The 26,360-nt window shown below is 34.0% G+C and overlaps 2 protein-coding genes across 2 annotated transcripts in view; both read left to right on the top strand.

The window, feature by feature from the left end:
* LOC117121139 overlaps window positions 1–3,267 on the top strand; it is a gene marked incomplete at its 5' end in the record, with an annotated part of 56,981 nt that extends 53,714 nt beyond the window's left edge. The window contains one exon of the mRNA XM_033266240.1: window positions 78–3,267. Within this exon, the coding sequence (XP_033122131.1) occupies window positions 78–612 (535 nt within the window). The remainder of the gene's footprint in view (window positions 1–77) is intronic.
* A 7,093-nt stretch (window positions 3,268–10,360) lies between these two features.
* Window positions 10,361–26,360, top strand: part of LOC117121138 (prostaglandin reductase 1-like) — a 21,256-nt gene continuing 5,256 nt past the window's right edge. Inside the window, exons 1-12 of the mRNA XM_033266239.1 lie at window positions 10,361–10,570; window positions 11,251–11,416; window positions 12,039–12,084; window positions 18,328–18,384; window positions 19,605–19,769; window positions 20,287–20,404; window positions 20,591–20,746; window positions 21,325–21,430; window positions 23,343–23,537; window positions 25,257–25,355; window positions 25,626–25,806; window positions 26,090–26,237. Of these exons, the coding sequence (XP_033122130.1) occupies window positions 11,311–11,416; window positions 12,039–12,084; window positions 18,328–18,384; window positions 19,605–19,769; window positions 20,287–20,404; window positions 20,591–20,746; window positions 21,325–21,430; window positions 23,343–23,537; window positions 25,257–25,355; window positions 25,626–25,806; window positions 26,090–26,237 (1,377 nt within the window). The 5' untranslated portion in view covers window positions 10,361–10,570; window positions 11,251–11,310. The remainder of the gene's footprint in view (window positions 10,571–11,250; window positions 11,417–12,038; window positions 12,085–18,327; window positions 18,385–19,604; window positions 19,770–20,286; window positions 20,405–20,590; window positions 20,747–21,324; window positions 21,431–23,342; window positions 23,538–25,256; window positions 25,356–25,625; window positions 25,807–26,089; window positions 26,238–26,360) is intronic.

Genomic DNA, 26,360 nt, shown 5'->3' with positions numbered 1-26,360 from the left:
CACACACACAATAAATAGCATATGTATTACCGTCCTTAAATGTTTCCTTCAATTTATAATATCTTATATTCTTGCAGTTGTTTCCTGACTCTCCAACGTATGTACTACGCCGTTGCAGTTCCTGTCGCTCTGTCTTTACTTTTCAACATGATTGTATTCTTTGTTGTGTTACACAATTTAGGCCAGCTTGGAAAAAATACAACCCGATCGCACAAAATTTTTAAGAAAAAAAACAAAGGGATGCAGATGTTACAGAATGGAGTGAGCATTACTATTGTTTTGGGATTAACGTGGCTTATCGGCTTCTTTGCCATTGGTGATGCTTCTGTAATTATGCTGTGGCTCTTTTGTATCTTTAACTCTTTTCAAGGGTTTCTCATTTTTATAATGTACTGTGTCAGAAATAAGGAGGTTAGAGTTCACTGGCGGGAAATGATTTGCAATGGAGCAAAATACACAAATGGCCAATCCCGACGATCATCCAGGAAGCAAAGACCATTCTCAAACACGCCTTCCCATCCTAGCCCACATATTCGTAATCATGGTGACAATAATCAAGTTATTCTTGGAAGACGCTCATTCATGTCTGAAAACATCAATCTACGGGGCTAATATATGAACATCCACATGGCAACCAAGACTACATATAGTCCTAATTAAGAATACTAAATGTACTAAAAGTTGTAACTTTTAATATAATTAGTAATTAGTTTCAGTCAAACTTAACAAGCCTTAGAGAATAAGCCTTTTAAAATCTCAATTGACCAAAAAATAAACAGAGGTGTTCATTTTATATACTTATAATGCTTTAAATTATATTGATTTTTTCCATAATTTTAAACATTTAAAGATTTGAAATCTTTAAATTTCCGAAAGTGTCCAATGGAAGAAGTCAAAATATGGCTGGTGCATTCGTATTTGTTTAAAGGGGTTAACTGGCATTACATGCTACCATTTCTTTGAATTTCATCGTAATTTCTCTACGTTTTTTCACCTCTTTTTTATTGTAATTTTTTTTGCATTTTATATTTATACATATATTTATATATGATAATGATTAAAGGACTGAACCATACTAAAGGGGCTTTTTACATATTGACTCACGTATTTAACTAAGTGAGAAGTATAATAAACAAAAAATAAATACAACTGACAGAATAAGTGCAAAATCAACTAAAATTCACTTACACACATTTTAATATTCAAAGGGAATTTTTCATCGACAAAATTAGTGAAAAAAAAAAATAAAAATTGTAAAAAAAAAATTATTAAGCTATCAAACAAATCCAGGTCACTAATATTGGCCAGAAAAATATTTAATGTTTATTTACCCACTAGGAGGCATCCCCTATCCCCTACCTGCGATGCAGGTGTGAAGCACTTCGCTTCAGCAACAGGGTGTTTGAACCTATGACAGGAATACAAACACGAAACATTCTTACCGAAGCTACATGCATATTGACTTTAATATTATTTTTATCTTCTTGTGGCCCGTTAAGACATAGCTTCACGATACTGAACAATACTAATATCCCTGTTTACTGAATTATCAGTGATGATAGTCTTTCTAAAATTTAAAAAGGCCTTTACCTTTGGATGAATTTGTTTATTATTTACTGCCTACTAGACACAGGTTTGTAGTCCTTGGAATTAATTTTGAATGATTGCTATTTTAAATGGCCTACGTCATAATTATCAAGGTCTGGCAAATCCTGGCGGGTTTAGGCCTGCCTGTAGAAGCTAAAGTAATGCTAAATTAAAGTGTAATACCATTTTTAGGGAAGACAAATTATGATGTAAACATATATGATATGGAAATAGTCTACGTATTGCACTTGTGTATATGTCACACTGATCGTTTTGGCAATAATCTTAGTTCCATTCGGCAAAAGTCATATCTAGAATCACAGGGAGCAGTTTCCATTCTTTTGTTAATGGATAATCGTTTAAAAAAATAAATGTTTAAAGATGTAATAAGTAAAGGAACAAGAACAGAAGGAAAGTGCTATTTATAACATTTTAGTTTACCCTAAGAAAATTGTCAGAGTGTTCACCACATCGTGTCCACCACACCGTGTCCACATTGCATCCACAGTTTGATCACATCCTGCACACAGTGTGCGCAGTCAACACTCTCCTATGTGTAAACGTATTGCAAATCTCACAAATGACAAACCAGTAAAAATTTAACACTGTGTAACCTCTATACAACTAGAAAATACATGAATATCGTAATCCTCATTTTCAGTAAATTTGCAAATGATAAGCACAAAAACTGATATACAAATGCTCGCTAAATTTAAAGCAATTGTGTTTTTCAAATAATTAATTAGTAAAGAAAAACTTTCATGTTGGTTTAACATTAGCTACAGGAAAGAATAGCAAACATTAAAATGAACTTATTTTTGGGTTTACTTTTTGTTCTACAAATCAATTATTGTTAAGACCAGAAAGGAAAATATAAGGAATCAAAATATATGGTATTTGTTTAGAGAGAAAAATAGATTAATTAGTACAATGTGTAATATAAGTAACGTTCAAAAGAAACATTCAAATGTCAATGATAAATTATTAGTGAGTCTAATAATAATAATAATAATAATAATAATAATAATAATAATAATAATAATAATAAAAAGTCTAATAATAGTGGGATGTAATGCAGTATTAAGGTTCAATAATATTTAACTTATATAACCATAGGAATTATTTTATAGAGAAAAATATAGAGAAAAAAATGTACGGTATTTGTTTAGAGAAAAAAAATAGATTATTTAGTATATGTGTAATATAAGTAACGTTCAAAAGAAACATTCAAATGTCAATGATAAATTATTAGAGTTAGTCTAATCATAATAATAATAATTATCATTATAAAGTAACAAACATTCATCCCTGGAAAATTGGACTTACACTTTCTCACACAGTTGGTTGTCACCTTTGAACCAAATGTTTGATAAGCAATCCACTTTAATTAATAGTATTGTAAGCAACCAATTTATTATATCATAGGAAAAGAATGTCTCTGTGATCCAATCAGATATTCCAAAAGTATGAGGTGATTTGGTTAAGACACGCCTCAATACTAGAAAGTATAATAGAGACACCCTAATATTACTGACTCAGAATAACAGTAGTAAAATAGTAGAGAGTAGAATAGACTGACTCAACCCTAAAAGGGTTGTATTCTAACATCTGAGAAACCGAGAGTTAGTCGACGTTTGTATATGTGTATAATGCAGTAGAATAGTTGATACTGAATAAAGCTTGCAGCATATTTTTACTGAAGGAACTGTTGTACTATCTTATTGAAAGTGCTCACCCCAACACATCAACGTCTACATATTGCATTTGGATCGAACCACAGTTTACAACCATAATTTTACAGAATGCATTTTTATTTGATACCTTTAAACAATTTACTTACTTTAATTTATTTAAGTTCAATCTGATCAACGTTTTGCATAGGCCAACTGTATAAAATCTTGTTTCAGTTTCAGTTTATTTTCCAAACAACTTCCATATTTTCATATATTGATCAAAGGAAGGATGACAAACAAAATAGCAGAGCTCGTATAACAATTACACGGACAAACATGACGTGAAACAAGACAGTGACAAAAACATTTTGGCAGGATATGATGAATGTAAATATATAAAGGACCCTTTGATATGTTAACAACAAATACTTTTTATACATCATTTTAAACATTTTGACAGATACTAAATTACGCATAGAAGCATCAATATTATTCCAAGAATAATTATATGAATGAAAATACATGAATAAAATGTAAACTAAAAATCATGCATAAGGGACAAAGTAATGGTGGATGACCCCCCACAAAAAAGTAAATTGAGTAGAAAAATCTGCTGGTCCATCTGTAGCTGGGAGAAACTGAACGATACAGATTACAGCTGATGGCCTAGGACGTTTAACTGGGATAGGAAAAAAAGACATATTTCCTTAATGTTTTGAAGTTTAAAGTTTATTTTTGAAAGTTTTAATTAATCAATAATACTACCACAATCTCTATGTCTGTTAGGAACTGTGTATGATTCTGGAATATGAACATTCATTTGTTAGAGATTTGGGCATGATTTTATTGACCTCTGATCATGGAGTAAAACGCAAAAAGTGTTCGTTTTTAACATAATAGGGTATCATTAAAATCCACCGATCATAGGTTTTGGATGCGAGTTTGTTTTATTACTTTTTTACACACGATTCCTCCTGTGTTGGAGAGGGTAAACTGGAAAAATCAGCAGGTAAATATTTTAGCCGGGGCACATGTTGCTTTTCTAGGCGCTTTTAGCTGTACAGCTGATGGCCTATCCTTGTTCAAACTATAGGTTCACGACCCAATTTTTTTGAAAAGTTGCTGAAAATCTTATTAGACTGCTAAGATCTCATGGGCCCTCTTGAAGTAGTTACGAAGGTTCCGACTACCATTAATATGTATTACTAGCCTAGCCCATTAGGGGTAGGCTGAGTAAAAAAACACCACTCAATACGATGAATTATCTGAAGATGTGAATCACTATATTAGTCCTACAATGTTTTCATAAAAATATGAATACTATCATGGATAAAAGAAAGATGCAGACAGTCTGTGTTGTTACGGTGAGTTTTGAGCCTAAGAACAGATTTTTTAGTGAATACAGCTGGGACATTATATGAGTTTTGTCTTCCTTTATACGCCTAACCGTTTAGTACTCGGTTCTGATACAATGATTTAAAATCACCAATTTTGATCCCAATTTTCTTACTTGATTTTTGACAAATTTCATCATATTTAGCTTTGTCTTTATTTAGCATGATTTAGTAAAATCAAATGAAGCAAAAAGTCTTGACGCTACGAAGAAGAGAGAAATAGGTTCGGTATCAACACCTAAAATTTTCATTTTACGTATAAAAAGCCTTGGTTAGCTTTTGAATATCTTTATGTACATGTGGGGTCCATGTTAATTTTGCTATCAACAATGCAACCTATAGTATTTGTACTCATTAACCTGTTCGATGCCAGTATAAATTATAATAATCGGATTTATTGGGTTATGCTCTGGGTTAAATCATTCAGCATTTTGGGCATTCTCCAACTAGGTTTTGACAAAATTCGCAATCTCTGTTCGTCTGGAGGTTGCAACGACGGTATGTACTTTGCAACGCTTACAACAGTGGCAATGAAAACAACAAATTGAGATTTATATCGGTATGGTCGATCTAAGTACAGTCTTTGACCACATTTCAAGACCATTTCTGATGACGATCTTTACAATGGTATTAGGGGAAACTTCCACGATATGATAAATCAACTCTTTGAAGGCATGTATTCAAAACCAGTTTTGTAATTCAAAAGGTTGAAAACGAACCTTAAAAACTACCTCCGGCGTTCGTAAGGTGGGATAGAGTAATCTATCTGCTACAATATTTACGCTTACCATGTGCTAGACGTGTTTGCCCATTGACGATGAAGACATAAAAAATGTAAGAGATTTTAAATATTTTGGCGCAAAACTGGAATACAACAATTCCTCAACGGGTTACTTTATAGAAAATCGTACTTCAGCTACCTATAAAGTCTATGAATTAAAAAAATTTTCTGTAACTACGGCATCAAACTAGATACATATTATTGTCATTCCTTGAAGTTCCTGTCCGATTAGATTTGACTTATGGCAGTCAATATTGGTGTCTAACACAAACACAAACTACCAAAATTGATTCATGTTATATTGGATTTTAACGTTACCTCGTGAAAAGTGGTCGTATGAAACAAACGTGAATTACAAAGCCACACTAACAAATCTGGTGTCACCAAAACCTTGGAAAAAATATTGACTCACCAACGATAAAATCGCGGAATTGTAACAGAGGTAAATTTTCAAATTTCATTAACGAAAGCAGATTATAATTAGCCGTGTTAAAACCGCTAATGTAGAAAACAAAAGCTAATGTAGTAACCGTTAATGTAGCACACTCCACAACCTCCCGCAAATGTACAAACCTGAATATGTACTGTAGTAAACAGAAAATCAATCCCAGCTAATGTAGAACGCTCAACATAGTAGGCTAAACGAAAATTGCCTCACAGCTAATTAACTACTATAGCCGCCAGCTAATGTAAAATATTACAATGTTTCCATACCATTGGCTGAAAAAAAACATGCGAGGAACTACAATCAGGTTGTCTACACATCTGTAGATTTCCTAATGGGAAGTAAACCTGTGAGGGCACCTTTTTTAAATGGCCACCTGTGCCTATATGAGATCTGGTGCTCATCTCGGTAACCACTACTCAGTATAAGGCTTAGGTCTCACATTGTTCATGTCGAGGTCGGTAGTTCCCCATTGTAACATTTAAATATCTGTTCAAATACTTTGAGATCGTTGGTCATGGAACATTGTTACCAAGTTTGACAAGTTTGTGATTAAAAATATGAGCTGTAGACAAATAAATAAAAAAGTTTTTCGTTGATTGTGACCTTGACCTTTGACCCTGACCCTTCTAGAACTTAGGTAAAGAAACATTGTGGCCAAGTTTGACGAATTTCTGATAAAAACTATGGACTGTAGGCTTTTCACAACTAATCCGCCCTGTCATTAAAAAAAAAAAAAAAAAAAACATTCAACGGACATATTTTTCAAAATGCACTTTTTTTTTATATAGCTTTTTGCCCTTTTGGGGACAAAATACACCTTGTGATGTATTCAGATTTTTAAAATTGTAACTGAAAATGTGAAATTTTAAAATTGAAATACCACTCAACTGCAAGTCTGTATTACTTTTGTCGGCAAAGACACACTCGACTGCAACATGTCATGAAGGGTCAGGCTCACTATAAACGTGCGATTGGACTTTAAACATCAAGAAAAATTAAGTTCAGTTAACAGACTAGGGTTTTATTTAGAACGAAACTTTGATATGTCAAGAACAATTCTCTAAAGTTAAAATAACATTTAACTTCAAATAGTTTTTTCACAGCATACCCTTCAACATTATCAATACATTTGATATGCGATAACGTAAGTTACTGAACCAATGTTGAATAATAGATGGTTGTAAGACGATTATCTACAACTAAGTGTAAAATGTACCTATAAATATCATTATACATACGATGAAAAATTTAAAAAAAACAAGTTAGGGAAAATTACCACACCCAAGTAATTACAAATTTATATTGTTTTGAAAAATTGATGCTGTAATAATATATTTTAATCCGGTTGATACTTTTCATTTTCGATCACTAAAAGTAAACAAACAACATATATCTTCCCCATTAAAAATCTACGGAGATGCTCTGATAACAAATGACATAAATTAGTTAAACATACACCTCCAATGATAATCGCATTATTTACGTAAATGTTAGTAACGTAAGTTTCATATAAGTATGTAAAACCGATCATGAGTCTATCGTTGTAAAAGCAAGTAAAATTATAATTTCTCTTCTCAATTGTAAGTATATACAGTACATGTATATTAAAAATAAATAATAACCTCGCATTCAAAATGAGCAAATTTATTTAAAACTATCATAAATGACCACAAAAGAATATTTTTTGTCTATAATCAACAACAAGGATATTTGATTTGTTTTTAATATTTATTTTAGCTATGGTTTTTGAGAAAAAAAATAATTGAAGTAGTTGATAATATGTTCTTTTTTTAATGATATATTGTTAAGCCTCTAGGTTTGATCGTTTTTTCAATTTGATGAAGTTTTGTAACCTACGTTACCAGGATTACTCATCTAATAGAACATTATAAAGATGATTTGCAAACATATTTGTTGTCATCATATCTATTTAATGTTAAAGAATGTTAATTAGGTAAATGCATTTAATGTGAACGTTTGCTTTCATGAATTTACTCGCGATTTTAATGTACACGTAATATTTTACTGTAATATACGTTACCATCAAAATAAATCAGAAATATATGCAATAGAAATAATTTCCATGAATGATAGCATTCCTATAGAGAGTCAATGTATGTTAGGATATATGTAAAAGAAAGTAAATATATCAGTCACTGCCATATTTTTATTAAGTGATGTTTATTACATGCTATATCATCAATAACATACGTTACCTTGTGTTTAACATACGTTATTTTTCACAACGTATTCCTTTCAACTAGGCCTAAGCTTTTCATTTCATTGTAAATATCAACTATTATGTTAACTAAATATGGTCGAGACACAGCCTATAATAAATACTTACGAAATTGCTTCAGTTTAATGATGGACATAGGACCAACATTCGAGGAAAGCACAAATTTGGTAAACATAAGGTTCAGAGTGTTAATTTGCTCAATGCCATTTTTTCTTAGAAGGTTCTAAAACTTTTATGTGTTGTTGGCGGCGTCAATAAAGTCATTTATAATAGTTTTATGCCCTCTATATTTTATTAATATGGATTAATATTCCAAAACGTAACGTAGGTTGCTGTAACGTAAATTACCTTTCTAATTACAATTACTAATTAAACATGATTGCATAACACCAATTATGATTTACTGATGTTGTATCCATGCTTATTACTTAACTACTTCTCAAGTTTAGTTTGGTTAACATTCTTGAACTGGTATATGAAGAAGTCAGGTAACGTATGTTTCACTGCTTAAAAGCGACAATCAAAATTTCAAGTTTAAGACCATATTTTGCATAGATGACTATTTACTTTTCCGAATTAAAAATACAGTATTCATAAAATCTTATACTAAGCAAATATTAGTTATTACCTCAAAGTTTTCCTGCAATAATATATGTTTTTCCTGGCAAATATGATTATGTAACGTAAATTACGCGCATTTGGCGACACGGATAAACTGTACCATAACAGGCCCGTATCCGGGTGGGGGGGTTTAATGGTTCGGGAGAACCCCCTTTTCTAGCAAACCCCCCTCTTTAAATTTCCCAAATAAATCTTCCAACCCAACTAATGAACTGCAGACCCACCTAGACACAGACGTTTTCAAACATATCTGTTTTATAGCATTATTTAGACCCATAAAGCACAAAAATCCTCTTGCTTTGGGGGTTTTGCCGACCCCACCGGGGCTTCGACCGTGGACCTCACGCCCAGAATTTTGGAACAATATACCCACAAATACAATTGCAAGATCTATTGTCAGCGTAGAATGTTACGGAAAAATTCAATACTAGTTAAAATATATAACACATTATCAGATGTCAGGAATTTAAACTAAAATTGCATGTTTTATGGTAATGTAATAAAAAAAAAAGTTGTTATGTGTTTAGTAAAAAACCAATAGCCTACTCAGATCTCAAATAAAAAAAATTACAAAAAAAAAAAAAAAACAAATTAAGAACAGACTGAATTGATATTGTTTTGTTGAAAGTTGGCATAGCTTGGATTTATCTACTAGGTTGTCCCCAGAATTTTTTTGTTTTGTGCATAAGAAAGTAAAGCTCTATTTATTAAGCACTATCAACATGATTAAACATTTTTATTTTTTTTCAAATTTTCATTTTAACATAAAATCACATATACCTTTATTCATCTAGAATCTTCCGAATTGTCACTGTCTCTTATACACATCTAGATGTGTATAAGAGACAGCCCGGGAGGAGAGGACCATTAATCCTCCTACTTGGGGCTCATCGATTCATGGACTCAAAAGAATATGCAACTACTCAATTTTTGTTATGTACGTATACACACATAAATAGGCCTGTTTACTGTAATAAAAATGAGAAAAAAAAATACCCACCGTTTACAAAAGAGAAAAACCTTTTGAAGTCATTTAAAGACACTTCAGGTCGGGAATTCATTTTTTTTATTTTGCCTTCTAGAAATAAAAAAAATTTCCCGGGGGAAGACCCGGACCCCCTTTCTTTTTGGGGTTTTTATGAAAAAAAAAATTACCCCCTCCACAAATGTGAACCCAGATCAGCCACTGTAATTTAAGGACAGTATAGTTACATTAGCTGTGTGAGTAAATTTTCGTAACAACATTAGCTGTTGAGCATTCCACATTAGCTGTGGGTATTATCTTTTTACTACATAAGCTGTTGAGTTGGGGTTTCTATCATAATAGCGAGGATTGTTAATACATAAAGAGCTGTGGGTGAGCTGTAACAACCGATAATAAATGTAAAACGACAACGACACCGCAAAGTAAAAAAAAAATGGTTAACGCATAATGTAAAAAGGTTTGACGCTTAATGTAAAAAAAATAAGGCATAAGGTAAAAATCAATGCATAATGTAAACAATTTGTTGCTAACGCGCATTGTAAACACTTTTGACGCATTTATGTAAACACTTTTTTAACGCGTAATGACTCGCCAAACTGGGTTTCGGCCAACTGGGATTCATTGTTTATAAGTCGGCTACTGGGATTCGGCAAAGTGGTCTCGGCAATCTTTCATTCAGCAAACTGGATTGTGGCCACCTGACTTGTCTCGACTGTAAACTAAACGGATACATCGCCTACCTGCTGTATGCAACCAACATCAAGCTCACCCCAAACAAAGGAAACCTACCACCGACACCAGCATCCATCGCTTTGAACAGTACAGCGCCAACATCAGCACCAGTAAGTATTAGCGGTCTAGGCCATCCCCCCCAGCACACGCACTAAATACAGGCCAGGCTAGTACATTATTAAACCATGGATGGAGCTCCGAGTAATATCACATGCTTGTGGCCTACATTAATGCTGTAGGCCTAGTAGTAGTAGATAGAGGCTACACATGGAGAGTTGTGTTTTCTCGATGGCAGGGCAACAGGGTGACACCAGTGTGGGCAGGCACGGGGCTTTTTCAGCACCCCTTCCCCATCTGACAAGTTAAGGCTCCCCCGTCTGACAAGTTACCCCCCACGGGTCTCCCCCCCCCCACCTGCCGAGCTCGTCATGTGTACGTCCCACCAAAAAAGTTAAAGAAGAGGCCGGGCATACATCAAGCCAAAACATGTCTTTTCACAGTCGTAGAGTGCCATTTCCGGCTACCAGAGGTCCCTATTAAGAAAAAATCTCATATGAGGGAGGGGCTGGAACCCCCTCCCAAACCATCCCCTCCTCAGGCATACAAGCTCAAGTCCCCCTGTTGGACGGTTTAGCGCCCCCCCCCACCCCAGAAAATGTATGCGTGAGCCGCCACTGCAAGGCAAGATTTTAACACAGGTCGCGTCGCCACTGATTACTCACCATGGTAGGCTCAGAGTTGGATGCCTTTACATTATTGCTATAAATAATTTTCTAAACTATTTTTATAGCTTATTCAATTATAGAATAACCAGTACAACCAAAAAAAAAAAAAAAAAAAATAGTTGATCATGGTGAAGCAAAGACGGTTTGTGTTGGTGAAGCATTTTTCGGGGATGCCGAAAGAGGAAGACTTGAAAATTGTGGAAAAAGAGCTGCCAGCTATAAAAGATGGAGGTATCCAACAAGTGTTTGAAATTATTATTCATCATTAATAATTAGATAATGTTATTTATGTATTGACTTTTCCCATAAATACAGGCTGTATAAATGCAATACTTCATATTTTTAAAAAATAAACAAAACCTCATGTATACATAAAATTTGTTGTGATCTGTAGGCTGATTGGAACAATTTGTTTTTAAAAATAGAAATTGACTTTTTGTAGTAATAATAATAATAATGTTATATTTATATAGCGCATATTGCACATTGCCCCTATGCGCTTTACAGAAAAATAATATAGGCCAACTGAGAAAAAGCAAAAACAATAAAGTAATAATAATAAAATAAAATAAAAATAGTCATAAAACAATAACAATGAGACTAAACTACTCCTATTCCTTAAACTAGTAGCAGCTTACACATTAAACGTTGTGTCTGGCATTAAAAAAATAAATGCATTCATTTATCTATTTATTTTTTATATAATTCTTAAACTAGATCTTTTCAAATGTAATGCAGGAGTTTCCCAATACAAAATCTAGATTCCCCAAAACGAATTCCAGTATTTATGAGGTACAGTAAATTTGATAATTTTATTTGTAATTGTTAACAATAATTTCATTTTGTTTTTCAGAGGTGCTTCTGGAAACCTTGTATCTGACTGTTGATCCATATATGAGGTACAGTACTTTATAAATTTTATTTACAAAGTCCCAGAGAAAACTAGCAGAGATTTGTTTGATTGTTGATAGTTCAGTGGTCAGTGTACACCTTCTTAATCCCCATCGCATTCGCACAGTCTGGCTAAACCAGCCATTTGTAGGGAAAATTCAAAATTGAGTTTTTGGTATTTTTAGATTATATATGAATTATTCTTTGAAACAGTGTTTATTTGATGGAAACTGGTGGAGTATTAGCAAAGTTATATAATTCATTGGATATCAGCCATGTAGGTTTTGATTAATTAGCTTCTAAACATTCCAAAATCAGTAGTTTATTATTAAGATTTGTATTCATAAAAATAATTTTAATATATTTCTCAGTTAGATTTAGTCATTTATATTTTACAGAAATTTTCTTCAACATATCTACTTTTATAAAATGCAAAAGAAATTGTTAAAAGTTCTGATTTCAAACATTTTGGGTGCTTTGCGGTAAATTAGAAATTGTGACAGAGTTTTTTGCCAGAACCGATCACAAGTTATATTTTAGTTTCTTGGCTAAAATGCGCCTTGGGACAGATTTTACTGTTACACATTAAAAATACTTGACCATTGACTATTTAGAGAATGGTTTTGACAATGTAAAATATTAGGAAGAAGTTTCCTTTGAATTGTGTATATATCTTAATTTATTTTTCTATATAAGTAATTTGTTCTTCTTCTTTCTTCTCCCATATTATAAACATCTGTTTGAGATATTTTTTTACTTTTGTCCTATTAAAGTTTCATATTATTGTAATCTACTCAGGCCTCGAATCCAGCAACTGGACGGTCACATCTTCTAAAATATCAACTATGAAACATCAAGGCCCTGACTTATCTATATCCCCCTGCGTTGGGAAGTACTAAATATTTTGAAGGGTATTGCACTGTAGGGGTGCGTTCGAGCCAGAAAAATATCCGTGTGAGGTCCGTGTATTTACACGGAAGCTCGAACGGGGGTAAGATGTAAAAAACATCTGGAACACGCTCGCCTATTTTGACCACCAAATTTAGGGTTATAGAACCGTGTATCGCTGTCAAAGACCATAATTCATGTTTTAATGACTCTACCGTCTGGCGGTCAACATGAATTCAATTCAACACGCGCGAAAACCATAGGCCTGTCCAGTTTTACAAAAACAAATGCATTCGCTGACCTGTTGTTAATGTTATAGCATCATCTTCATCATTTCAACATGTCTGTGTGGACTGAACCTATGATACGTTACCTTCTCTCATTGTGGGGGGAAGACATAATACAAAGACAACTGGACGGCACCCGCCGAAACAGCGGTACTTACAAAGAAATAACTGCAAAGATCGAAGAAAAATTTAGGGGAAAGCTGACTGTGACACAGGTCACCAATAAACTGAAGTATTTGCGCAGGGAGTACAGTACAAGTGCGTGAAGCGTGGTTAGAAACGTAAATATTTCGTGGCATGATGGGATATACTATTGCCTCGCTGACCTCAAACAAGTATTTCTGAGGTAAATTTTTACACGATTAGACAAGATAAGTTTGTGCTCGAATGCGGGGACCCTCCGTGGTGTAAAGCCGTGCGTTTACCTGTCATATACACGGAATTTAATAGGCGTGTATGGCTCGAATGCACCTAGGTCTACTTTAATTGCAGCTTCTGTTTATAGTTTAAGGCCTTCTCCAGCTAATTGCAAATTACAGGTTTCATGAAAAATAAGTTGTATGGGTAGATCTAAACCTGACTGAAAGCCAAAAATAAGTATTTTCTAGGTTTTAAATTTATAGAATCTCCAGATAATTAAATGATTAATTAAAATTATACATAAATTTGTTAAAAATAATAAAATATTGCCAGAGGTGTGAGACTCACGCCATATTTCACAAATATGGATTAGGTGTGATAATTTACAGTAAAGGGAGCTGAACAGGAAAAACTAACTTGTTCAAGGTACTGTATCTGAGAATTCAACCGCTAAAGATAAAGAAATTGTCATATATGCTATCTTAAAATTGACAAATGCCCTTGAAAATATGCACACAATGTCTTTGATTAGTTCCTAAAGGCCAACTCAGACAGCGTCGTACGACGCAGCCCGACGCGATTTGTTGTCGCGTCGAGCCTGTGTGACTTAAACGCAGACCTTTGACCTTGTAATGTCATATCTTGGTAACTACTGGTCACAGAGACTCACAATTGATTTCAAAGTGTTCAAAAGATTCATGTTTATATTCTTTTTAATGAAAAAAATATTCAAATAGTGACCGGAAACGGTACATTCTGACCTTTGACCTATTGTAGGGTCATTCCATGTCAAATCAACCAGATTAAAAAAAAAAAAAAATCCTGAATGACTGTCTCAGATTTTCATGAAACTCCACAAAAATGATCCACTATATGCTGAACCAACAAAAAAAAATTAGCCTTATAGGATATATAGTTTCCGAAATATTGACTCCTCAAAAAAGGGGCGTGGTTCTTCAAGATGTGCAAACGCAATTTACTTCAACTTTGGAAGCTTATAAACTTGGTATTATAACTTATTTTTCGCCATATTTCACAAATATGGATTAGCAGTTATCCCTTCCCTTTTGAAGTTATCTGAACTGAAAATAGCAGCTTTGTTTAACGATGCAAATTTTTGTGTGATTTTCGAGGTCATCCTGCGTCCATTTGAGTGGGTATATACCCCTCATATTACAGATATATTATCTAAGTGTAGTTGTCTCTAGCCATATGCAAGCGCAGGCTGATCAAATCAATTAAAGTTTAATGGCATATATTCAAAGTTACCAAAGGACCAGATATATAAAAGTGAAAAACGCCTATGTTTCTCAACAATGTCAACAATGTGGACATTTAAAATCTTTTCTTAAATTTACCCCAGTTAATCAGATATATAGATCTACCTATAAACCAAATTTCAGCTTTGGTACTCAGCTCCTTCATGGTTAGATACTATGTTGAAAACTACACAATAACATAATGGGAAATCACGAAAGTTTTTTTTCACAGGAAAATGAACGAATTGGCGAGTCTCAAAATTTCAGGTTTTCAGTTCACATAGATATCTGTATCACTGAGTCAGTGTGGCAAAAAAAAAAAAAAAAAAATCTATGACCCATGGTGTAATGCATTTGTTTGTTTGGCATGGAATGACCCAACTTTTAAAAATGTTTGTGATTTCCTATTACGTTGAAATATGTGTAGTTTTCAACATAGTATCTAGCCATGAGCTAAGTACCAAAGCTAAAATTTGGTTTAAAGGTAGATCCAATGTATCTGATTAACTGGGGTAAATTTAAGAAAAGATTTTAACTATCCACAAGACGATCCGTTGTTGAGAAGCATTGGTGTTTTTCACTTTTATAGATCTGGTCCCAATTTTGAATATATGCCATTCAATTTCAACTGATTTGATCAGCCTGTGCTTGCATGTGGCTAGAGACAACTACACATAGATAATATATCTGTAATATGAGGGGTATATACCCACTCATATAGACGCAGGGTGACCTCAAAAATCACAAAAAAATTTGCATCGTTAAACAAAACGGCTATTTTTATTGCAGATAACTTCAAAAGGAAAAAGATAACTGTTAATCTAAGGCCATATTTGTAAAACATGGCAAAAAATAAGTTAGAATACCAACTTTGACCCTGATAGCTATTACCAATCTCGAGTTATAAGCTTGCAAAGTTGAAGTAAATTGCGTTTGCACATCTGGCAGAACCACGCCCCATATTTTTGAGGAGTCAATATCTCGAAAACTACATATCCTATGAGGCTAATTTTTTTTTTGTTGGTTTAGCACACAGTGGATCATTTTTATGGAGTTTCATCAAAATCTGAGACGGACATACAGGAATTTCTTTTTTAATCTGGTTGATTTGACATGGAATGACCCTACAATAGGTCAAAGGTCAGAATGTATCGTTTCCGGTTACTATTTGAATATTTTTTTCATTAAGACGAATATAAACATGAATCTCCTGAACACTTTGCAATCAATTGTGAGTCTCTATGACCAGTAGTTACCGAGATATGACATTACAAGACCAAAGGTCAAACTTTCAAAAAGCACATTTCCCGACATTTTTTGATAAAAAGTTGTATTACAACAAATAGGAACATGCATATTGTGAACAATTTGAGACCAAAATCAAGCCTCTCTGACCAGTGGTTATCGAGATACAAGCGTCCAAATCAACAGGCGGCCATTTTGAAAAACGCCCCCCCCTCCCCCCCATATCTGGGAGGTATATAGGAGCTATATTTTATCTAAATTGGTCCATCTTGCCAAATCCATCGAGAAACAAAGGTATCCTAAAATTAGTCACGGATCTCATGAAAATGACTCTACTATAAACCCTGAAACATTAAACAGCTTGATACTATTGTTTACTAAATTTGACTTTCCCTTCAGAACTGTGATTTACAGTATTTGTTGCACTTCAGTCTGTCTGCTTCTATCTATCAAGTGCTTGTGTCTATACAAACTTCGACCATATTCAATAGCCTTTGATTCATAAATATATCGTAAACATTTTTGCTGACTCATGCAAGAGAAATTATTTACGATAATTAGCGAGGACTTTAATCGCTGGATTTGAAAAAGTCAATATTTGTACAAATTTTTTTTTTTTTTTGCTGACTCATGCAAGATAACTTAGTGAGACTCATGCAAGATAACTTAGTGGTATAACACTATGTTATCTTGCATGAGTCAGCAAAAAAGTACATACAAGTTAACTAACATTCATATAACTTTTTTGCTGACTCATGCTGTAATTTGTATAATCATTAGTTTCAGTTTTTAGTTTGTTGCAATACTTTAATGTAATAATAGTGAAATATGCACTTATTTTATGAAACTGCTCAATACATTTCTATTGGTCCGAAGGAGTGAACACATTTTTTTAGGTCTTGCTCCCCTCCGCAGTCTTCTCCTCAATGTAAACAAATTTATGGATTTTTTTGAAAATCCTAACATTTATTATAGTTTAATATATTCTCGAAAACTCTTACATTGTTTTCTCGGTGGCAATGTAGGCCTTAACTAAGGTAAAGGTGTTACCCTCAAATGTGTGGGAGGGGGAGAGAGGATAATAATCTTAGGGAAATTGATGTAAATGAGGTGATATTTTGTTATTTATTTTTTTATATGATATAATAGGATTTTTATCGCACATATCTAGAAAACTGGTCAAGGCAATTTTTCCACTGGTTATTGGATACAGAATTGGTCATTCACTATAAATCTGTCCTAGAGAAATATCCTCATTTTGATATTGACCTAATAAGAAGAATGTGTTTGCACTCTGCAGCTCAGATCATGCCAATAACCACAGTCCCAGGATTGATTAGATTATTGATTTTCTAAATAGAAAATCACATGATATTAATGAGGGCACGTTTATTCAAATTAGAAGGGGCGCTTAATCAAAAATCATTAAAAAACATTCAATGGGAAAACTAGGAGAAAAAATAAATTGAAAAAAACACTTGGGAAACATAGTTGAGGGAAATGGCCAGAAGGAAAAAAAAATCTCTAGTTGGAAAAAAAGAAAAGTCTGTGGAGAAAATAAGCAGGTGGCAAGTAGCCATAGGCTATTTTCTGAAAGCTTTATACCACATTGATTTTGAGTCTGCTCAATTAAACAAGTCCTCCCTGGTTTTTTTTGCAGATAGCAAGACCTTCCTTGGTATTTGTTGATAGTAGTATTTAACATTTTTTTTTAGATCTCAGTGGGTTGTCTGTAATCAAAGACTGTGTTTTTATACAAGCTTGCATAGACCTAAAGTGCATATTTTAATCTTCCATACAACAGGAGGCATGTTCACACGCCTGATCGTTACTTGAATGTTGTTAGTAGACACCCAGGGGTTGCGTTTTTGTCTTCAGCTTTAATGGGAAAAGCTATTTATATAAATTAATTTTATTTTATTATTATTATTAATTTCATTTTTTCACACCTGCCAAATTTAATGGCTCTGCGGACCTAATTTGACCATGTACAGTAGTAAAAACCTTGGTTTTAAGCTGTTTAATTACTCATAAGCCAAATAGTTGGTATTTTCAGGACTTGAAGATGATGGGCCATTCAACAATGTACATAACAAATCTGCATACACTTTCATACTTTTCATCTTTGTTTGCGTTTTCTTTGAATGCTCTACTTGCACTTTTAAGAGCTGCAATAATATTTACAACATATTTTGCAATTTATTTTACATAGGGCATTCAATTCAAGTATGAAAGAAGGAGACACCATGATTGGAGAAAATGTGGCCAAGTATGTTAAAATTCCTTTGATTTGGTATTTATAATCACAATAACATAGAATATGATTCACTACCTTAATATAATTTCTAGACTATAGAATGATACTAATAAAGCAATTAAAGGTACAAAGAAAACTGGCACATATAGTAATTTTAACACTAAGTATTTGACAGTGGCAGATCCAGAATTTTGAAATAGAGGGACCCAGGGAGGTAGTTTTACAGATTAAGAGTGTCGACCACCTCAACCCCACCTTGTGGCACCTATAGATGGCCGGAAATGGCACTCTCAGATCAAATTCCTTTTCCTCCATTTTTGTTACAATTATTACAAAAATTGGGGTGGGGGGAGGAAATCAAGGACTGCCCAATGGCTGTCTCTTATACACATCTAGATGTGTATAAGAGACAGATTCACAAGTGTTCTATGTAGATTTATATTAATAGTAAGTAATCGGACCCATTGAATAATTTGATTAATAATAATTTCATTAAACTCTGTCAACACCATCAAATTTGGCCATATGGGAATGCTGATGTCAAGTATGCAAAGTATTGGCATATCATTTGTTACATAAACATTTGATAGTGTCACTATATAACAGAACAAAATTTTATGTGACAAAAAAACAGTGGATTCAAGATTCCATTTAATGTATAGTACATGACATTTTATTTCAAGAGCTAGGAATACACAAATAAAAAAATTATAAGACAATTATTATAAAACTACAGTATACATACCATGCAAAAAATATTTAAATTACAGTTGAATTATAATATAACATATATACAGTATAGTGACAGATGATTTAAATGAGTTGAATGCCATAGAGTTAATGATTTGAGATGTTATTGATATGTGATTATGTAGTATGCCCATACAGGTATGTACTGTAGCTGTAGTAGTGACATCATCGTGACCATGTGAGAATTGCCAGGGGCGAATCCAGAAATGTCCAAAAGGGGGGGCCGAAGGAGGGGCCGAAAGTTGGGCCGATTGAGACAACAGTGTCGTAGGAGGTCGAACATAACATTTGAGGCATTCTGGGCTATCATTTTTTTCTTTTTCTCTCTTTTTTTCTTTTTTCCCCTGTTTTTTTACCACCCAAAAGGGGGGGGGGGGGCACCCCCCAAAAGGGGGGGGGGGGGCTGATTGCATTATATTTCACATACAGTTTGGTAGTATGAACAGAGGTATAGAGTTATGAAAACTATTTGTCATTGGCAGAGTGATAGAGAGCAAGAATTCTGATTATCCAGTGGGAACTATTGTTGCGAACATGTCGGGCTGGTGTACTCATGCAATCTCCAATGGCCAACAGCTAACGAAGGTTCCAGCTTATCCTGCTGATCTTCCGTACTCCCTGGCACTCGGAATGCTTGGAATGCCTGGGTAAGCAGTCCAGTATTCAATTGTCATTTATGTCCCTTGAACTCAAGAACAAGGTGGAACGTGCCTCATAAACAAGAGACTGAGGACAGCACCTCTAGAAATGATGTAAAACAATTAGGTATATTAAAATGCTTTTAATAAATAGCAAAACAGTAATTTTATCTACCAAAAATTAATGTAATGGCAGAATAATTAATGCTGATAGAGGGAATACACTTCACCTCATCTTCTCGGAATATGTTTAACTTCATGCTGAAGTACAGCTTAGTAGTTAAGGTGCTTGCCTTCCAATCCCAAGGTCCTGGGTTCAAATCATGTGACATCCCAGGATTGTTTTGTCACCGCTAAAACACATCTCACTTCCTTAAAGCATTGTACTGAAAATTAGCTGATAAGCATTTTTATTTCCCATAAAAGAGGGCCTCTAAATATCAGCCGCCCTTCTACTTTAGGATACGCATGGACAGTTACCCTCTATAAATAAAATGAAAAACGTAAATGCTGTTTATGATTGCAGAATGACAGCATACTTTGGAGTGACAGAGGTCTTGAAGCCCAAAGCTGGAGAAACTATGTTTGTTAGTGGAGCAGCAGGGGCCGTTGGTGCTGTAGTGGGACAATTTGGAAAAATACATGTAAGAAATTTTATTTATTTATCTGATTTTTTTAGTTGGTGTGTATTAATTGATAGTACAGACTCTCAAAGCACTGCTTATAAACCCCTTGTTCATGGACTGTCACTGATCATGAAAAGAATTATATCATACATTATTATTGGTATTTTTATTGTTTGATTCACTGCTGATATTCTTTTTTCAAAGGGTTGCCGTGTAATTGGATCAGCAGGATCAGAAGAGAAGATTAAATACTTGAAAGAAATTGGTTACGATGATGCGTTCAACTACAAGACAACAACAGATATTGAGAAGACATTAAAAGACATGTGTCCAGAGGGTATACACATGTATTTTGATAATGTAACATATACTTTGATTTCCTTATTACTCTTTCATTTCATCAGTAATATATTGCATGTCTTACTTTTAATTTAATAAATCATTGGATAATGATGAAACCGTGGTAGTAAAAACGATTTTATTGTTTTTCCATGATATATGACCTCATTTTAGTACAGTTTGCTATGTAATCTAGCTAGATTTTTGTGCCAAAATGGATTTTATTTGGCAACTTTGTCATTTTCGGTGTGCTGAATTGAATTGTGTGCCGTCATTTTGAATTTAAATATAGCTGAAACACCACATAAAACATGGTTATATTTGGTGTCAATGGAAAGGGAATTGGTTTAGAGCACTGACACAAGTATACCTCATATCAAGGGTCAACTTCATGTGCCATCCGCCAGTGCGCGCATAATGACGTGCGCGTACGTGTGCGTTTATTTTAAATTTCCAAGATCACTTTTTGAACAATTTAAAGCACATTTCAGGCCATTTAGGGCATTAACAAATTTTCTCGCTGAGGAAAACTATCGGATCTTGTGTATCACCTAAAATTTGTCATGAGAATTTCAATCTAGTAATTATTGTTATTTTAGGTTGGAGGTGAATTAACAAGTACTGTGATGAACATTATGAATGATTTTGGCAGAATAGCAGTGTGCGGAATCATCTCAGGTTACAATACAAAGACACCAATACAGAGTAAGTTAATAAATTATATCCAGGGGATGGCGCCAGCAGAGTGGGGGGGGGGCAGGACCCCAATGGGGAGAGCTCTCCCCTCCTCGACGGGAAGAAAAACCACAATTTGTCAGGGAAAAAAAATTATATGTATTTTGTACCTATTAATAGACTCTAGAATTGATTAAATACACTTTTTTTTTTATAAGAACCATTAAAATTTTGCCCAGGCTCAGTGTTCTCTATTTTTTGGCCGATTTCAGGCTCAAAATGTTCTTATTTTACACACTTTTTAAACTTCAAAGTATTGTATTACAGTATACAGTATACCGTACCGGTATGTATGTATAAGTCGCTCTGGAAAAAATTGCCCCTGAATAAAAGCCTGGAAAAAATAGCCCAAGAAAAAAAGCTCTGCTAAAAATGGCTCCAACTGACAGGAGGTACACCTACTGTACTGTATTATAGAGAGAATTATATAGTCACACTTACTGAACTTAAGGTACAAATAGGCCTATAAATTTTTGGTTATTTTTAAATAAAAATTTCATTTGACATTTTACCTAATCCTCAATTTGTTCTTATTTTGTTCTTAATTTTTATGCAATTTCAGCCTCATTGTTCTTATAAAATGTGTTCTTATAAAAAAAAAAGTGTAAGCCTTCGAAACCCCTAAATTGTCAAACTTTTCGAGGGCTTTGTTTCTGGACATAATGGTGAAAGGAATGTAGGTAAAAATAGCCCAGGAAAAATGGCCCCAAATGACAAGTAGTTTACAAGGATGTTTACGTAGTTTATTTTTTAGTTTCAGCGTTTATTTTTAAAACCATAGGATTCACAGTCCCTGCAGGGGTGGTGTTAAATTTTGTTCTGTAGGCACAAAACATGGCAAAATTAGAGCAACCACCACCATAAAGAAAGGATTCTGAAAGGTGAACTAAATCACTATCAACGGTCTCCTAATATTATTAGTAATAACACTATGTCTGGAAATCAAGATTTCCAAAAAGGAACTTAAAATATTAACATTTTATATATTAAATACTGTGAAACAACATTATATACAAGTTGAAGTACAGTATTAGTATGTGAGGTTTCACCAAAAAATGAGTCTCATGGTTGAAAAATCAAAAAATTAGTTTTTATTATATTTTTGTAGGCCACATTATAAGCTACAATTTGGTCTTGGTCTTTGAATGCCTTCCCTGCAGCAGTAGCACCATAAATTTGCCAACAGCGATCCATGCCAAGGGGCTGACGAAGCCTTGGTCAAAGGCCCTGAATGAAAACTTTATTTTAGGGTTCACTGCTAGGAGATTTTTTATGATTTAGTATGGTCCAAAGGTGCTTTTTTAAACCACTATATTATGGATAGGCAGTCAAAATAACGTTATCTGGATAGGCAAATTATTATTTTGTTTTATTTTTGATCCGACGACCTAGTCATGCGTCGGACAACAAGGAAATCAAGGACTGCCCAATGGAAGGGCAAATTCCCCCTGCCGCTGGCTGGCGCCACCACTGTTCACTAGGATAAGTAGATCTAGAGAAGTGAGCATTTAACATATGAGAACCATGTTTTGAGAAAATCAACCTCAAAGATAAACTAACCTGTACAAATAATAGGACTAAAATTACAGAATATGTGCAGGGAATACTATGTTAGTAAGAAAATTCTCTTCAAAAGTATACAATTAGAAAATATAAGTATCAAGTCATTCAAAAACATTAAATTCAAAATTTTGTCAACATTTTGACTTTGACCTATTATAGTGAATAGTGTATCTTAAAGATGCATCTCATTTCGTGTTGAGATTTCACATATAACATGAAATTGTGAAAATTTCTCTTACAATTACCTTTAATCCCTGATTAAGGTAAGAACCAAACTGTAATGTTAACATATTGAAATATTGTTTTATTACTACCTTAGTTATTCAGTTGCCAATTCTTACTAAACATCTGAAAATTGAGGGATTCATGGGGTGGACATATACTGCTAGATGGCCAGAAGGTATTGAAAAATTCATAAAATACATCACTGAGGTACGTAGCCATTTCTTCTTTATATACCGATCCATTTGCAGGAATTGTTCTCTACTCTGCAAATGCTATAGCTGCAGGGGCAGTGATAGCGGGGCGTCCAGGGGGTATAGGACCCCCATCGGGGACCTCTGGAAACCCCACCCCCATTTGGATCTCCTGTCGGGGAATTTCAAGCAAGGTCGTCAGGGAAAAGTGAGATCTCAATCGCCGAAAGTACAATTTAGGTATGCCTAACAAAGCTGTCAAATTTTAGGGATTAAAAACTGTTTATTGCTACCATATATGGGAGGTGTTGTATATCTATCGCGATCGTATGAGTCTCGGTGGTAGCGCTAGATCTTCCCTGACGGGGGGGTGCTACCTCCGACAGGTTGTTAGTACCCCCGATAGGGGCCTCTTACCTTCCATGGTTTTCTATTAAATTATCCTTTTTAAATAAAGAATACCATAGCAACAACATTTTTTCCCCAACAGGGTGAGGTGGGTGTTGCTAGGTTTCCCCAACAGGAGGGGGTGAACTTCATATCTGGCTGCTTCGACCCCTCGTAGGGGAATTCCTGGTGCCACTTCTGCCGGTTGGATTCTCATCATCCCCACGAATGTAAATATTGGAGTTGTGCATACGTACAGTGTTTTGCTGTCGTACCTCCTTACAGTGGCTAGGTTGTCACGGACCTCACCTATACGCAATTTAGCACAATGACACTGCGAGTTATGGGTTATTCTCCTGGGTTATTCTACCTTTACATAGACATGACATGCACAGGGGGTGGGTGACCCTGAGAAGGTCCCAAGCAAGGGTGGTCTTTAAAAAACTCCCAATTGCATTTGTCTATATAGAGATGTTAAACACAGTAGAACCCCTTCCTTTTGGACACCCCTATTAAAGAGCCACCCCTAATTAAGGGGATACTTTTTGGGCCACGAAACATGGAAAAGTAAAAGTATATCTTTTAACACTACAGCCAACCGCTATTTAGGGGACACCCCTATTAAAGGAACACTTTTCTTGGTCTTGATTGTGTCCTCTTAACAGATGTCCTATTGTACTGAATTAAATGAGATTTATAATCAGTTTATATTATCCAAAATTAATTGAAATAGCAAGCATTTCACAGAAGCTTTTCAATTGACAAGATTAGGGCAAATATAAAAAAAATTGCTAGATTATCACTCCTGCCCGCATCAAAAATTTCGGAAATATTGATGCAGGATTAAAAAAAATGTTTTTTTTTTTTTCATTTATCATGTTGTGTGTGTGTGTTTCATTTTTTCATAATCATTTATTTCAAAGCATAAAAATACAATGCAATTTTGTGACTAGCAATACATTTTTTTTTAAACAATAAAATTAAACCAGCTTTTATACAATATTTAAAATATTCTTGCCAAATAAAACAGTCCTTCCTTATTGATAAAAAAGAAATATTCTATTGTTCCGATTAAAAAAAAATGCCTGTCCTCATCACACTTTTTTTAAAAAGAGTGATAATCTAATAATTTTTTCTATGTGCCCTAATACTTTCGTTACACATTTACATCTTTTGATGCCTTCAAAAAACAACTAGAGTGCCAGCCCTTTTTTCAGAAAATTAAGCTATGCTCAGTTTCAGAATTTATATTCCCTATTTAATATGAAATAATTCAATAAAATTAAAATGTTTTTCTATTTATTTTGATTGTAAATATTTTTATATGACAGAATGTGTATTATAATATAAACAATAATTTAATTGTTATAATTGTGATATTTTAATATTTTATTAGATTATGTAAATATCTGTCTCTTATACACATCTAGATGTGTATAAGAGACAGGTGATGAACATTATGAATGATTTTGGCAGAATAGCAATGTGCGGAGCCATCTCAGGTTACAATGCAAAGACACCAACACAGAGTAAGTTAATTGTATCTATCATAATTGTTTACTAGAGTACAAGACATACTTTTTTGCCAGGTGGGTGCGGACTCCTCCCTATTATTCTCCCGGCAAACAAATTCTTGATCCATCCCTGCGATTAGTAGGCATACATTTTCTCATGCCCAAGAAAACCCTTGTAGTAGGTAACAGAACAACGAGCCTGTTCTTAAGATTTATTTGAAAATAGGCATTCATCAGAGGTTTGTTATTATATAATCATTACCCCTGTCTCTTATACACATCTAGATGTGTATAAGAGACAGGTGATAGAGAGCAAGAATTCCAATTATCCAGTGGGAACTAATGTTGTGAGCATGTCGGGCTGGTGTACTCATGCAATCTCCAATGGCCAACAGCTAAGGAAGGTTCCAGCTTATCCTGCTGATCTTCCGTATTCGCTGTCACTCGGAATACTTGGAATGCCTGGGTAAGCTGTCAGTGTTGTCATTTATGCCCCTTGACTTCAAGAATAAGGTGGAACCTGTCTTATAATAAAGAGGAGACTGAAGACAGCACCTCTATCAATAATGAACCCTTAAAAACCCTTATCTATTATTAAGTGCTTTTAACATATAAATAGCAAAACAGTAATGAATCCAACAAAAATTGATGTAATGGCAGGATAAGCCATACTTCAAATGCTGATACAGGGAATGCACCTCACATCATTTTCACCTTAAACTATGATTATTTTTAATTATGATTTGCAGAATGACAGCATACTTTGGAGTGACAGAGATCTTGAAGCCCAAAGCTGGAGAAACTATGTTTGTTAGTGGAGCAGCAGGGGCCGTCGGTGCTGTAGTGGGACAACTTGGAAAAATATTGGTAAGAAATATTACTTATTTATTTGTTCAGGTTTTTGTTTGTTTTTATTTATTTTTTTTTTTTATTTGTTTTTATTGATTTATTTTTTTTGATTTATTTATTTTTATTCATTTATTTATTTTTTTTTTGTGTTGAAATAAAGAAAAAAACTAC

The sequence above is a fragment of the Anneissia japonica genome, unplaced genomic scaffold (assembly GCF_011630105.1).
Source record: "Anneissia japonica isolate Jap-2015-1 unplaced genomic scaffold, ASM1163010v1 scaffold288106_len264728_cov135, whole genome shotgun sequence".
Lineage (NCBI taxonomy): Eukaryota > Metazoa > Echinodermata > Crinoidea > Comatulida > Comatulidae > Anneissia > Anneissia japonica.
Note: the sequence above shows the minus strand (reverse complement) of the source record. Positions and strands in the feature narration are given on the sequence as shown.